General features: G+C 35.5%; 1 protein-coding gene and 1 long non-coding RNA gene across 2 annotated transcripts in view; one reads left to right on the top strand and one right to left on the bottom strand.

Annotated features, from left to right (window-relative positions):
* Positions 1-1444, bottom strand: part of LOC133245027 (uncharacterized) — a 37093-nt gene extending 35649 nt beyond the window's left edge. Inside the window, exon 1 of the long non-coding RNA XR_009735598.1 lies at positions 1291-1444. This is a non-coding gene — a long non-coding RNA (uncharacterized LOC133245027). The remainder of the gene's footprint in view (positions 1-1290) is intronic.
* Positions 1-14138, top strand: part of OSTN (osteocrin) — a 36342-nt gene extending 22204 nt beyond the window's left edge. Inside the window, exons 4-5 of the mRNA XM_061412941.1 lie at positions 9323-9419; positions 13159-14138. Of these exons, the coding sequence (XP_061268925.1) occupies positions 9323-9407 (85 nt within the window). The 3' untranslated portion in view covers positions 9408-9419; positions 13159-14138. The remainder of the gene's footprint in view (positions 1-9322; positions 9420-13158) is intronic.
* Positions 14139-14901: the final 763 nt, after the last annotated feature.

Below are 14901 nucleotides of genomic sequence, written 5' to 3'. Positions count from 1 at the left end.
CACAACTGTATTGTTCTAATTCTCCCATTAATATTTTGAGGTCAGGAAAGGAAGTAATATCATGGTGTCAGTCAGCGTTTCCAGAGGAAACAGGCAGGACATTTGAAACAGGAAAATTTGAGAAGGCACACTACGAAATTCTGGGAGAGGCACATCATACCGTATGGCACAATAGCCCAGGAACCTGGTCTTTGAAGAGTCAGATTCCCTGGGAGAAGCTATGACCTCCAGTTAAGAGGAAGTGAGCTTGCAAGGAGGGAGCAAGTGGAAAAGTATCCTGATTTCACTTCCTCTCTCCTTCCAGTCTCTTCTGCCAAGGTTGCCCATTGCCTGCCCCAGACCAAAGCCAGGGAGTACAGGAATGTTTGTGGGATCCAGAAAGGTTAATTTCCTAGACTGAAAAGGCAGAGAGTGTATCTGAAGAACAGATGAAAGTTACCCAGCACAGTTACATACATTCTATAGATTCAGGTCAATAAACACTTTGCTTTTAACATTGTTTCTATAATCACTTAATTGAAAGAGAAGGACTTTATAGAACATAAATAGAAAAGCAACTTTATTCCTCACCCACATGCATTCAAACACATTCAATAGGAGTTGTTATTTTCTATCTTTTGGGTAAAAATAAAAGAAGGTGCTATGACTCTGTGGGTCACATTGAAATAACAAAAAATTTTCTGATCACTTATATTAGAAAAAGAATCTTATTTCAGTAATTAAAATAACTATTCATATGTCTTAGCTGTTGTTCAGTCACTAAGTCCTGTCTGACTCTTTGCGACCCCATGAACAGCAGCATGCCAGGCTTCCCTGTCCTTCACTATCTCCCTGAGTTTGCTCAAGTCGGTGATGCCATCCAACCATCTTATCTTCTGTCACCCCCTTCTCCTTTTGCTCTCAGTCTTTCCCAGTATCAGAGTCTTTTCCAATGAGTCGACTCTTCACATCAGGTGGACAAAGTATTGCAGCTTCAGCAACAGTCTTAGACCAAACTATAAGTATTAAAATGTTTCTCCTTTTCAGGCTGGAAAGCTGCAGTGGGAAAGAGTTTGTGTCAGTCTGCCCTCACCCCTTCCCCTACCACTCTGGGCTGTAGAAGCAAAGTCTTACTTTATTGATACTATCATGACTTGACATTTATGTTCTCTGCCCTCAGTGAATGCTCAAAGTGACTCCTCACCATGGGCTGTTTTTCTGGGGTCACTGCATAACCACCGTGAACACTGACAATAAATACCCTTGCCTCCAGCAATGCTTCTCTTTCAGCAGATCAGTTTTGCTCCTCACCTTCATCCTATTCGCTTGGTTTCTTCATTTGACAGCACCATCACCAGCGTCCTGCTGAGACCACATCACCCATAACCCCTGGCCAAAAGCAGGGGAAGTTTCCTTTTATAATTAACCTAGGCCAACTCTACCCACATGCTTGCTCTACATCTGTTCCACAGAAAACCCACATCCTTGACTCTGGTCACTGAAAGTAAAGCTTTTGCTTATGTAACCATCTCTTCACTCTGGAATTGAGCCAATTCTCACAGCTTCCTGCCCTTTAGATTTCAGTCTGTTCTATGAGGTCTACCCTGCTTTAAAGGGTATTTGTTGTTGTTTAGTTGCTCGGGCATGTCCAACTGTTTTGCGTACCCATGAACTGCAGCCCCCAGGCTCCTCTGCCAAAGCATAGAGACTGACTGAGAAACAAGGTTTTCTTGAAGCCCTTTCTCCATATGAAAAAAGAGGGAAATATCCCTGTTCTCCAGTAACTTGCTCCAGAGAAATTCTTATTTACCTCTTCAGTATCAATCTTTTTTTTTTTTTTGGAAAAATAGTTTATAGCCACCTTCTTTACAAATACTGCATAACTCTAGCACCCTACTTTGGAATGCAAGAGGAAATACCATCCTTTTTTCCCCCTCAGTTTTTCTGGGCCACAGCCAAAACTGTGACAGAAAGAATCCCATTTTAACGTTCCAATACACTGGGTTTTTAAAATTCCTAACACCCTAAGAAAATATTATCCCCTATTTATTGGTATATTTTCACAGATATAAAGTGACTTCCTGGCTATAATCTAGCTAGAACGCCAGGTTCTTGAACCTCAAGTCCAATGACTTTCTAGAGAAACAAACTGCTTATGATAAAGAAATTAAATTATGTGTGAATAAGGCACTTGTCCAAGGCCAGAAAAAGTGAGATTCACTTAGAATGACTACATTAAATAAATCATTTTGGAAAAACTGTACCAGTGATACATATGATTCTATCCTAAGCCAGACATAAAGTTTAAATTAAATTGAGAAGAGCAATTCCAACTTCAATTTTTCAGACACAATTGCTCTTCTTGACCAAAGATTAAAGGTGAAAAATCCTAAGATTTCACCTTTTTAATTCATTGTAAAACAATGCCACAGACTAAGGCCAATCCAGTTACTCCATGAGTTTTTACTTCTTTCCAGCTTTTAATTGTTAATGTCTAAAGCAGATAGTTCAAAATGGGCTCCATTCCATGGTGAAGAACACAGAGAAAGAACTCAGAATGTGATGCCCTATTTTCATGTTTCCTTCTTTATATTCAAAAGTCTGTCTGTTCTATAGGAAATGCCCTTGAACATTGATCTTGGGCCATTTCCCCCAATAATTGTTCTTTATTGCTTGCCTCTTACACCCCAACTCAGGTCCATGAAAAGAAACAGTTCCTTTACCTTTTACTTCTAACCTAACTCATGCATGAAGGTTTAAAACTTTCCCCCAAAAGGGATAATGCTTAATTCCATATATGGGTTTTGAAATGTACATTATCCACTCCCCACAAAAGAAAATTATAGAAGACATTTTTGTGTAAATTCATTTGCTGGATAGAAATTCCAAGTGTCATTAGTCCCTAAAAGAGGCTCATGAGCCAAGTAAATGAAAATCCTTTCCACCTAGTCCTACAGATCTACAGTAGCTTCCAAATCAGGCATGTCTGATTTGGAACCCTTTAAATCTCGCTATTTAATTCCAGAGCTCTTGGTTTATTTCTGAATGCCTGTTAATATGGTCCGTTTGGGGAATAATATTTCAGAAGCTGACATTATGCCTAGTCAGCACCATCATCAAAAATTTAATAGAATCTACTCAAGATTGAATTACCACTTTTGAGGTAGAACTCCAAAAGTCGTAAGTCAACTGTGTGCTAATGAAGTAGCAGTTTCTTTCATCATTCCAAACATATCCCATTTATTAAGTCATATTTTCCAGCCTCATGTTTCCAAGTAGAAGAACTCCAGTTAGAAAAATACTGACCCCAAGCATTAATCCTTTATTCATTCTTTCCCAAAGGAGAAGTAATCATGCACCAGATAGGTTAATTTGGGAGGAAGAGTTGAGCATGTTCAGCTCATCCTCTTCTTCTTGTTTTTACTTGATAATTAGGACTAATTGTGTAAATCAGTCTAATCCTCAGAGGAAATGTAGGAAAGTCATTTAAATGCAAATTGAAGTTTTATTCTACATTCAGCTTAAACAAAATGACGTTTTGATTTCTATGCATTGATCATTCATATCATTTCTACTTTGTGTCTAAAGATGGATTCAGAAAAAAAAAAAGGGGCATTATGTATTGGTCCCTAAAAATTACATCATCACTCAGATTTGTGTGGTCTTTCATCAGAACATTCTGGAATTTGAATTTGAAAACCCAGTTGTCTCTTTTAAATTTAAAAATCCATTTAAAAGTTAACCTTTCATTCATTCTCATTTTTTACAGGCCCTTGCTGAGTCTCCTTCATACTAGTCTGTCTCATATATTAGTTTTTCTAAGCTCTTATATTTATATCTAACTTCCTATGTCATTTATTAATTCTATAATTTTAAATTGTGATAAACAAGATTGCAGGACTCGGGGGTCACCGTTTGTTTTATTGTTTTCATATGTTCCATAAGTTCCTCCTGGAACCCTCAAATTTGGCTATGATCTCTTCTCTTGTGGAATCCCACAGCCCTTTGAGTCTTACTGTATTAGGTGTCTATTGCTATGCAAGCAAGTTACTCAAATACAGCAGCTTAAGACAATAAGGAAATGGCAACCCACTCCAGTATTCTTGCCTAGGGAATCCCATGGACAGAGGAGCCTGGTGGCTACAGTCCATGGGGTTAAAAAGAGTTGGATATGACTCAGTGACTGAGCAGCAGCAGCAAGACAATAATACACATTTATGTTCTCACTCAGTTTTTGTGCGTCACAAATCTAGGAAAAGTTTGCCTGAGTGATTCTGGCTTAGGGTCTGTCCCAAGGTTACAATGAAGAAGCTGACCAGGATTGCAATAAACTGAAGGCTGCATGGGGACTGGGGAGCTCCATTTCCAAAATGGCCCACTCACAAGGCTAATGGCAGGAAGTCTCAGGCCCTTGCTAGCTCTTGGCAGGAAGCCTTAGGTCCTTGTCATGTAAACCTCTCTGAAGGAGCGTAGGATGGCCTTAGAAAGTGGCAAGTGATTTCCCCTAGAGATCCAACAAAGCAAGGCAGAAGCTGCAGCATTTTTCATTACTTAGCTCTAGAAATCATTTCCACAATATGCTACTGATGACAGAGGTCCGTCTTGTTCAATGTGGAAGGAGACTGCATTATAGTAGAATTATGGGAGTTTATCTTGGAGCATGGCTACTATATGCACCTAAACTTTATACATATTTACTTCTGTGTTTTATTAATTTAAATTATTGAACTGTTTATTTGGCCACACCACACAGCATGCAGGGTCTTAGTTCTCCCACCAGGGAGCTAAGTGGAACCTCAGAATCTGCAGGGAAGTCCAATTACTGAACTATTTAAATGAGCATCCTCTGTTAGCCATTACTGTATTTTCCCTTTTTGCTGTTACTCAATGTTGGTGGAGCTATATGCCCTTCTTGAAAGAGTCCAGATATTTTATTGTCCTTTTAAGATGTAGCAGCAAATCATTGTTTTGTGAGAACACTCTCTCCACTAAACTTAATTCCTAAGTTTCTTTCTTTGAAACTCAAAACTTTAAGCAGAATCAATAAAAGTTCTTGTGTATCCTACAATTGGTGAGAAAAATTGATTAAGTTCACATGAAACAACTGTTAAATAAGTATCTGTTCACAAAATAAGCCTTAACATCTTTAAAGGCTTGATTTTCATACAGAACATAGTCTCAGAGCATGAAACAATTAAATAAATAACAAAATAATACCTAAGAAAGAAGGTATAGTTCTCAATTCATTTCACGAGATTAGCATTATTTGGACACCAAAACCATGTGTGTAAAAGAGTAAGAGTAAAGTAAGTAAAAAGAGTAAGAAAAGAAAATTACAGTATAACTCCATCAATAATTACAGATATAAATTTACTGGCAAAATTAAAAGTCCACAATGCAAAGGCTGGCACAGATTTGAAACAATAGAAATTGTCATACACTGCTCTCTGGTGTGTAAATAGGTACCATTTTGAAAAACAGTATGGCATTATATAACAAAATTAAGTATAAGAATAGCTAGCAATTCTAAGAATTTACTAGAGAGAAATCCTCAAATGTACATTAAAGGCATGTAAATGAAAAAAATTAGCTGAACAGTACATAACAATAATAACAAAAAAAGGAAATACCTCAAATTACTATCAGTAAAATGTGTTAATAAGTTGTTGCATATTTATTATCCATACAATGAAATACTATACAACAGTGAACATAAAAGAACTATATCTACACAAGTCAACATGGACAAATCTGAAAACATGAAACATTTTTTGAAAGAAGTCAAGAAGAATTCACACATCATTTCTTTCAAATAAAATTCTAGAACCATCTGAACTAACCAAGAGAGTTTTGAAGAATACATATAGATTATAAAGAAAATCAAGGGAACTATTAGATAAAAATTCATCCTTCAGATTACCTCTGTGACCAAGTTATGGCGGGGAATCAATTTGGGAGGAAGAACACTGAGGACTTCTAAGTAATGGTAATATTTTATTTCTTAGTTTGGTGCTATCAATAAGGATGTTTGTTTTATTTTTTAAAACTGAACATAGATAAATTTATAGAATCTTTGATATGTGTGATTCTAAACAAAAAGTATAAACACAAGCTTTCCAACAGTTGTTTTAGAATGGTGAACATCTTTAGAAATTGAATTATCAAAGAATATAAATGACTCAGTCTGTCTATATTTTAGTGTGAAGTTTAAAGTTATATTTAAAGTAATCCATCCTCATTATATTACTTCGCTCTATATTCTGTATCCTTAAACTACTTTCAGAATATTTTAGAATGGAAAAGATGGACTGTTTTCAATGAATATATAAGCCGTGTCATTCCATTATTTTGTCACAAGAGGGACTAGATAGTTAGAAAGTATGGCTTTCCCTTTTGGTCCTAAGAATATTTTTCTGTGTTAGCATTTAAGTTTCACACACTCTTCATTCATGTCAGTGTATGTGCTAAAGAGTGTAGTATTGTTATATATATTTCATATCAGCAAAAATGTTAAGATAAATGTTAGATTGCCATTTTGCTTCTGAATTGATAGAAAAGTATATAGAAATTATTTGACTTAGCTATTCTCATTTTTGGTAAGTAGAAGAAATAAATAGAATACAAGCCAATATCTCCTGATTTCTAATACTTTTTGGATCAAATCTGGGGGAAAGAAGGGAAGGAAAGAACAGGGACTGAGGGAAGATGGAAGGAGAAAGAGTTTATTTTCTTTTTATCACACCATTGTGTGTTTTAGTTGCTCAGTAGTGTCTCTGTGACCCTATGGGGTGTAGTTCGCCAGGGTCCTCCTTTGGTGCGATTTTCCAGGCAAGAATACTGGAGTGGGTAGCCATTTCCTTCTCCATGGAATCTTCCTGACCTAGGGATCAAACCTGGATCTCCTGCATTGCAGGCAGACTCTTTACTGTCTGAGCCACCAGGAAAGCCTGTAGCGCCCTCCCATCTACCTGAGCAGGAAAAGTAGATTAACTGTAATACAGAAAGAAAAACATGCTATTTTCATTTTTTTACTTTCACTTTTGAAAGTATATATCGGTAATATGGACCCATACATGTTCTGTTCTAATTTATAATAATGCATGAAACCAAACCATCATGCTATTGCATTGTGCTGTGCTGTGATCACTCGTGTCTGACTCTGCGGCCCCATGGACTTCAGCTCGCCAGGCTCCTCTGTCCATGGAAATCTCCAGGCAAGAATACTGGAGTCGGTTGCCATTTCCAACTCCAGGGGATCTTCCCCACCCAGGGATCGAACCCACCCCTCTTGCATCTTCTGCGTTGGCAGGCAGATTCTTTACCACTGAGCCACCTGGGAAGCCCTGAAACCATCACACTTCTCTAGAAAAGTAAAAGGATTATTTCCGGTGACAGTATCCACTCCACAGAAGCTTTCAGAGGTCAGCTCACATGTGGGCCACTACTCTTTTCCCAGCTGCCATTTCCTTTCTCTTCTCATCAGTCCTTTAAACACCTGGAAGTGCTGGTTTCTCACTTCCTCTTCTATCGTCTGGGACTTCCCCAGAGCATTCTTCTCTATCCCAGGATGGCTTCTACCTCATCTCTTCCCTGGAGTTATAATGGGAGTTGTTCATGAAGGAATTTGAGGACTCAAGGAATAAAAATCACATTTGCTTCATGTTTTTAGGCATTAGCTGTAATACACTCAGACATCAACCCTAAATCATACAAACAAACATGTTCAGTTTTTTATTGCTGTGGTAATGAATTAACACAAACATCTGGGTTTAAAAACCCACAAATTTATGTATTATCTTACAACTGTTTAGGTCAGAAGGGCAGTATATCGTCTTACTCAGTCGCTCAGTTGTGTCCGACTCTTTGAGATGCCATCGACTGTAGCCTGCAAGGCTCCTCTGTCCATGGAATTTTCCAGGCAAGAATACCTGAGTGGGTTGGCATTTCCTCCTCCAGGGGATCTTCCCAACCCAGGGACTGAACCCACATCTCTTGCATCTCTTATACTGGCATTTGAAATCTCTACCGCTTTTCCACCTGGGAAGCCTTTATAGATGATGTAGTTTTAGTGTTTACATTATGTAGTCTAATACTGACAATATAATGCAAGTAATTAGAAAGAACCAAAAAAAAAAAAAAACAAAACTGTTGAAAATGCTCTGAAACAAATCTTGAAACTCTTTAAGCTGTTGAATATTGACGAAGTTGTCTTGAGAGACAATTAGATCTTCTTCATTGAGATTTTCAAGTGATAAGCTGTATCATCGCTGATCAAAAGTTGGAGTTGATATTCTTATGTTTGGTGTAAGAATTAACTTTAAGACTCTTTCCTATTCAAAAATATTTGATTTCTGGTAATGTTCTATTTCTTGATCTGGATAGTAATTATGTTTATAATCTGTATATATCTCATATTGTTCACTTACAAAATATCCTATTTTCTGTATGCATATTATGTCAATAAAAAGTCCAACAAATCTGTTAAGTCAATTCCCCTTAGCTGTGAGACAAGTCACTTACTTACATGGCTTTCTTAGTTTCTCCCTATTTCTATCTTTCTTAAGAAGATAAAAACGTCTTTAAAATCCAAGGCCAGTGAAAGTTATGCATTCACAGCTCTGGGACCTTTCCTGTTAGCATTTTGACTTGATAGAACTAAGTAATGGCAATAACAAATCAAATTAAAATGTGTCTTTTTAAAGAGATAATTCATAAAACACACAAATTGTAAGGCCTCTTGTAGAATTTTTGACTTTATTTTAATAATGAAGTTTTTTTCCCCCAAAACAATATTTGAACATATATAACAAATATAGACTATCACACACAAAGCTTCTCTACGTAAAATCTAAGTGAAGACCTGAGGGGCACACTTACTCCATATCCAGTCTTGGCTTCAGCGTCTGTCCCTCTTCCACCACCATCCTTCCCCAGGAAAACCATTGTAAGGAAGAGGTTAGGGAAAACCACTGACCTGGTGCAACCTCCCTCAAGTGACAGAGGAACACACCAAAATCTGAAGAGGGGAAAGGGACTTACCCAAACTAAGCACTTATCAGATTGGTATGCTGGTAAGATCTTATTTTTCATCTGGCTATTTGATTTTGAATAAGTCGTTTAATTTCTCTAAGCCTCTGTGTCCTCAGATGTAAAATGGAAGTGGGCATACCTACTTCAACAGATGTCCAAAAGATAAGAGATAGTGTCTAACACATACTGGGTGCTGATGAATAAGAACTACTAGTCATTCCTACTCCAGAAGAAAGGCCCCAAGTCTGCGGGAAATAAAAGAGCAAAACTAATTGGACATTAGCTTAAATATGTTATTTTTGGTTTATTTCAGGAAAGTAGTAGATCATCCAAAAAGGCGATTTGGTATCCCTATGGATCGGATTGGAAGAAACCGGCTTTCAAATTCCAGAGGCTAATGGATTCCAATCGTGAGTAAAATTTGAAGAAATAACAATACCTGCAAGCTTTGATTAATATTTCAAAGTGGGCTAATTGATCCATCTTGGTTTATAAATCCCCCTTTGTATCTCTTGGCTTATAAACTCAGTTTTTCAAACATTTCTGTACTTGATTAGTACATTGATGTTAAATAATTTAAATGATGTTAAAAAACAATGCCTAGATCTACTTTGCCCTAAAAAGAAAACTTATTCTCACAAACTTGCATATTAAATACTAATATGCAAACAAAGATTAAAGTCCTAATTATCATTAAATCATTTTCATAAATATAAATAAACATGTAGCAATCCCTCTATTATTAAGAAGACACATTCTGGTGATATACATCTTGTTGCTTATAACTAAACTACCCAGTTATCATCATGAACCAGGAGAGAAAATGATATAGCAGAAAGGGTATCAGGCATGAAATCAGGACATGTAATCCAAATCCTGGTCTGTCAGTCATTATCTCATTTCCATCAAAATAATTTATTTCTCTGCAGCTTGTACATTTAGATAATAACATTAAGGGTGTTGTGAAGATTAAATTAGATGCCTGTACTAATTCTAAATTGTATTAGACACATAATATGTGCAAGTGAGAAGAGCTTATATTACAGTTCTGAAAATTAACTCTTTGCTGAGCCCTATGTTTAGTTTTATTTACTCATCATGTTCCATAAAGTAAGTACTATTACTATTCCAATATCTTGAAAAGTAGTACAGTATAAGGGGTAAAATACCAGGTGGACAGGTCTGGTTTTGTGGCTCATATCCTAGGTCATCTATCTATTAGCTGTGGCAACTTGCTTAAATTCTGAAATCCTCCTTCATAAAATGAGGATAATAATAATTTCAACCACATCGCATTGTCCTGAGGATAAATGAATTGGTATACATTAAGCACCTAGAATTGTGCTCAATAATAATTATTATTATTGTACAAGTAAGTGGAAAGCTTATATTAATTAACTCACAATGCCCCACAGCTAGTAAGTGATACAAGTAGAATTCAATTCCAGAAAGCTTAAATCATTAGCTTATATTTTAAATGTATTTAATTGTACATATTATATGTTTTAAACAGTAAATATTTTTTGGACACACAATCTAGGCACTCCCAATAAGGCTTACAGAGAGGGTGCATCCTATCTCCCAAACATATTAAGACAGCTCAGAACTGTTTTGACAATTTCAGACTACAGAGAGAAAACTCTGCTTTTTGCTTTTCTCAAGATAATACTCAGACCAATGATGAAGAGGCCCAGAAGCATCACATTAACCTTGACCCTCTTAATTTGTCATGCTGTTTTGCCTCCTCATCAAATACTGTCAATCACAATGAAAAATCAGTATTTTACCTCAACTATCTCATTCACAGAATGGCAATTAAAATAATTTTTCCCTGTATGGAATCATTGGTCAGTGAAGTGGCAAAGTTACTGAATGTCCATAACTACAGGAGGACTTACTGAAAATAACCAATGACACTGCCTTTCGAGCAGCACCATCTTCAAAACTCAGGTTGAAATTTTTTTATTTCTAGAGATATACTAAGAACGGTTACTCTTCAGGGATGTTAAAAAATCACCACATTATATTTGAGTAGGAACTAATTGCTATTAAAAGTTAAATAAGTCCTAGAAATCGGGACCACAACCCTGCAGTTTCTTGATATATTGAGAACATTATGACACTGAGATTAAAATAATTAAATTCAGTTGGTTTCCACATATATCCCATCACCTTTGCAACTCTGGGTTATCACCCATTTTAATATTTCTGAATTTAACCAAAACTCATGTATGACATAAAAGTCATATAGGAAGTTCATTTTTCCTATAAATTTTACATATGTTTTAGACCATAAAAACTCCAGAGAGTTATTAAACTATGCAAAGGGAGTTGAATTAATGTTTTCTGAATCATTGCTATGTGAAATCCAAATTAATATATTATGTCCTTTACTTAATAGATTTTATAGAGCATCAAGGGGTTCCCTAGTTGGTAAAGAATCTGCCTGCAACGCAGGAGACCCAGGTTCAATCCCTGGTTAGGGAAGATCCCCATCACTGTCCTTATTATTAAAACCTAAAGATAGTAACATCATAAAAATATGTTGAGAAAAGAGTTTAATATCATACATTTTTCTCTTTCCCTTTCTTCAATCATTGTGGGTTCACCTGCTCAACCACTGTTTCTATTCTTTACTGCCTGCCACTATCACCAAGATTTCTCAGACATTTTTTGACTTCCTCATGTAAAGTTTCATGTCTTTATATTTTAAGAATAATAAAGGCTATGAAAATACGTTTTTAATTTCCATTTAACTTTTCAAAATTATTTTTGCTGTGTTATTTCTTATTGTCACAATATTCCTGTGAATTAAATAGATGTAATATGTGAATCATTTAATAGATAATATGAATAATTAAATAATTTTCACATAATCACGCAATGAAATCATTTGAGATTCAAGAGTATAAAGTCTCCTTCAACCTAAATCATTTTTGTAAATGAATGAGAACACAGGCTTTGAGAAGAATCTGATCTGCCCAAAATTTTACACACTTTTGGACAAAGCAAGCTCCAGGTCTCAGCCTCTGGACTTGTAAGCCAACATTTTCTTCATAGCCCATAAGATCTGTGTGCTAAATTGTTATTGTTGACTTCACTGATTATCCATCTTTTAAACAAACAGAAATAGTATCTCAGACTTTATGAAAATCTTTGTTTCACTTCTGTGAGAGCTGATATACACTCTTTGGGGGCAGTTTTATTTGTGGGTTTTCACCTTCTGGGTTTCACTGTAAGTCTTCACACTAATAACGAAACTGGTACTAACATGGAAGTTTTTCTTGGTTTGAGGTCAAGTCTAGATACAGCTGCTGTGTGTTACTTAGTTTCCAGAATAAATGTTCGTCTCTTCCTGATACACACTTTGGAAAGGATCCTAATCTGCTTTTTACACAATGTCCTTCTCAAATTGGTAATATATAGGACCAAAGTTCTGAGTTTTTAATAGGTTTAAGTTCTAAGCAACTCAAATTCAGAGTGGTAAGGCACTGTAGCTTCTCTAGCTGCAGTTAGCAAAGTTCTAGGTCTCTGCTGTTGAAACAGGATGCCAACTTAATGAAATGTGGTAAATATGATCATTAATTGTGCTACCCCTTGCTGCCACAGTGCCTTAAGACTTTTAATAATGTAAAACACATGTTGTTGCAATATACTGACAATTTTTATTTTAGAACAATATTGACACACTATCATTCTGACAAAGCAACATACCTCTCAAATAACAGAAATATTATGTTTAAATGCCAGCATATATTTGGATCCTTTAAAAAGAGCAAAATATACAACAATTATCGACATGTTAACAATAAACAGAAAGTAGTAATCAAATTTTCTTTATCTTTCCCTTGTAATGGCAACATCCTTTGACCTAAGATTGGAAACTCAAAAGAAATAGAGGTAGGAGAAGAAAGGAGGTGTGGGTTCAGCATAAGCACCTACCTGTTACATTTAAAATACACTTTTTAATAAATTTTTATCTGAAATTATCATTTTACATTATTGTCTCTGCAATAAAAGACATGGCACTTAAATAAAAGCTATAATGAAACCTCATGTAATTAAAGTTTTAGCTCTTCTCAAGTTGATGGATTTCCCCTTATGCAGAGGTCTCATTAGCTATAACATTTTCAACTTTCATTTTTGCAGACACAGCTTCCTTGGGTGAAATGTCACAGAAACATGGAAGATATTTTGGTGAAGTTCTTCACACTTCTTAATGATTAAACTTCTAAGGAAACTTCTGTCATCCTTTCCAGAGCTTGAACTTCTGTTTATCACATCACAGTATTGTTATAACTTCAGTTAAATTGTGCAGATAATTTCAATGCATGGATATTTTTAAAATATATATTTTAGTTATTCATGAGTGGTTACTATACCCTAAACATTACTTTCTAACAAACACAATACAGTGATAATGCTTTCTGTGTGCCTTTACCATTTACATATATGAAATTGAGGAATAGTAACTAAAGACTGACGGATTTATTTCAGTAGAATTTAGGTACAATCCATTTGATCATCACTGGGGAACAAGGAAAGACAATGCTGTGTATTTTCTCTTGAAGACTTTTATTCCTCTCTTATCTTTTCTCTGTGAGCCTCTTGGGTAATGATTATGAAATTAGGCTTCTTTTACATTCAAATGTCAATTCGGTTCAACCAACTAAAACACAATCCCAGTTCCAGATATAAGAGAAAAACTCTCTGAGCAAGAAAAACCAGCAGTAATTCAGCCCATAAATTTTATTCTCCCAATAAATTGAAAAACACTGCAGGTCAGAGCACACTGACTTAGAATCAGGAATCAAATAATATTATTCATTTGCCAAGTTTGGCTATCTCGTGTCCCCTAACAGCTTTCCATTTCTCTAAATTATAACTTACAGTTAATTAAGAGTAGCGGTGGCTGATTAGGAGAGCTATTTACAGAAATAACAGATGAAATTGTGGGGGAAGTCAAATAGGAAACCACCAGAGCTCTTGGGGCCAGTTCAATTCACCTAATTGAAGCACAGTACATTTTAGCACATTACAATAATTCTTCTTAATGTTAACCACCCATCTATGAATCCATTTAATCTGTTTCATATATTGTGTTTAATAAAGCATTGAAGAGTATAATACATTTGAGAATGATTTCTTTAAAATGATTCAAATTATTTTTAATTCGCCTATGAAAGCACAAGGTTTGGTATTCTGCAAAGCAGTCCTCAGCAAAAACTGCATTGTTGCTGTAATTTAAGTGCATAAGTCCATTATGCATTGTATATGCTTTAAAAACATACAAAGAATTTATCACTTGAACAAGAGATCTAGCATAAATTAGCAGAAGTTGAAAAAGCCTCTAATGCTTCTTTAAACTCTAGTAATCACTGTCAAGCAGACCTGATATGTGAGGAAAAAAAAAAAAAAAGTTTGACCAGTAGAGAAAGGTTTATTTTAGCCAAAAAGGAAGAGTGTAATGAGAAGGTTCAGTTATACTGGAAGAAGAGAGAAGTGAGTAGTTGTTGATCTTAACTAAAAATAAATCAACATACAATCCAAAGAATAAAATAAACTCAAACACAGAAATGACCATATATAGTTAACATTGTACACAAAGTGATTTTGTATGTAGTTTCTTTGGGGGAGAAATTTTCTAACTGCTGAAAATCTTTACATTTAATTTAGGCAAAAAAAAAAAAACTGAAAATGAATTATTCTTTGAATTGTAATAGAGGAACCTTAGCAAAGAAAAGTAAATTTTGAGAAAGCTCACAGATTCTTTGATTTCTGTTCATAGTCTTGCACTAGAAATTTAGCAGTGGTACACAGACAAAGATCCTGCAGGACTTACTATTTGAAAGAATTATTTAAGTTATAATTTATCTTGCCCAACTTTGTGAT

Source organism: Bos javanicus, chromosome 1 (assembly GCF_032452875.1).
Source record: "Bos javanicus breed banteng chromosome 1, ARS-OSU_banteng_1.0, whole genome shotgun sequence".
Classification (NCBI taxonomy): domain Eukaryota; kingdom Metazoa; phylum Chordata; class Mammalia; order Artiodactyla; family Bovidae; genus Bos; species Bos javanicus.
Note: the sequence above shows the minus strand (reverse complement) of the source record. Positions and strands in the feature narration are given on the sequence as shown.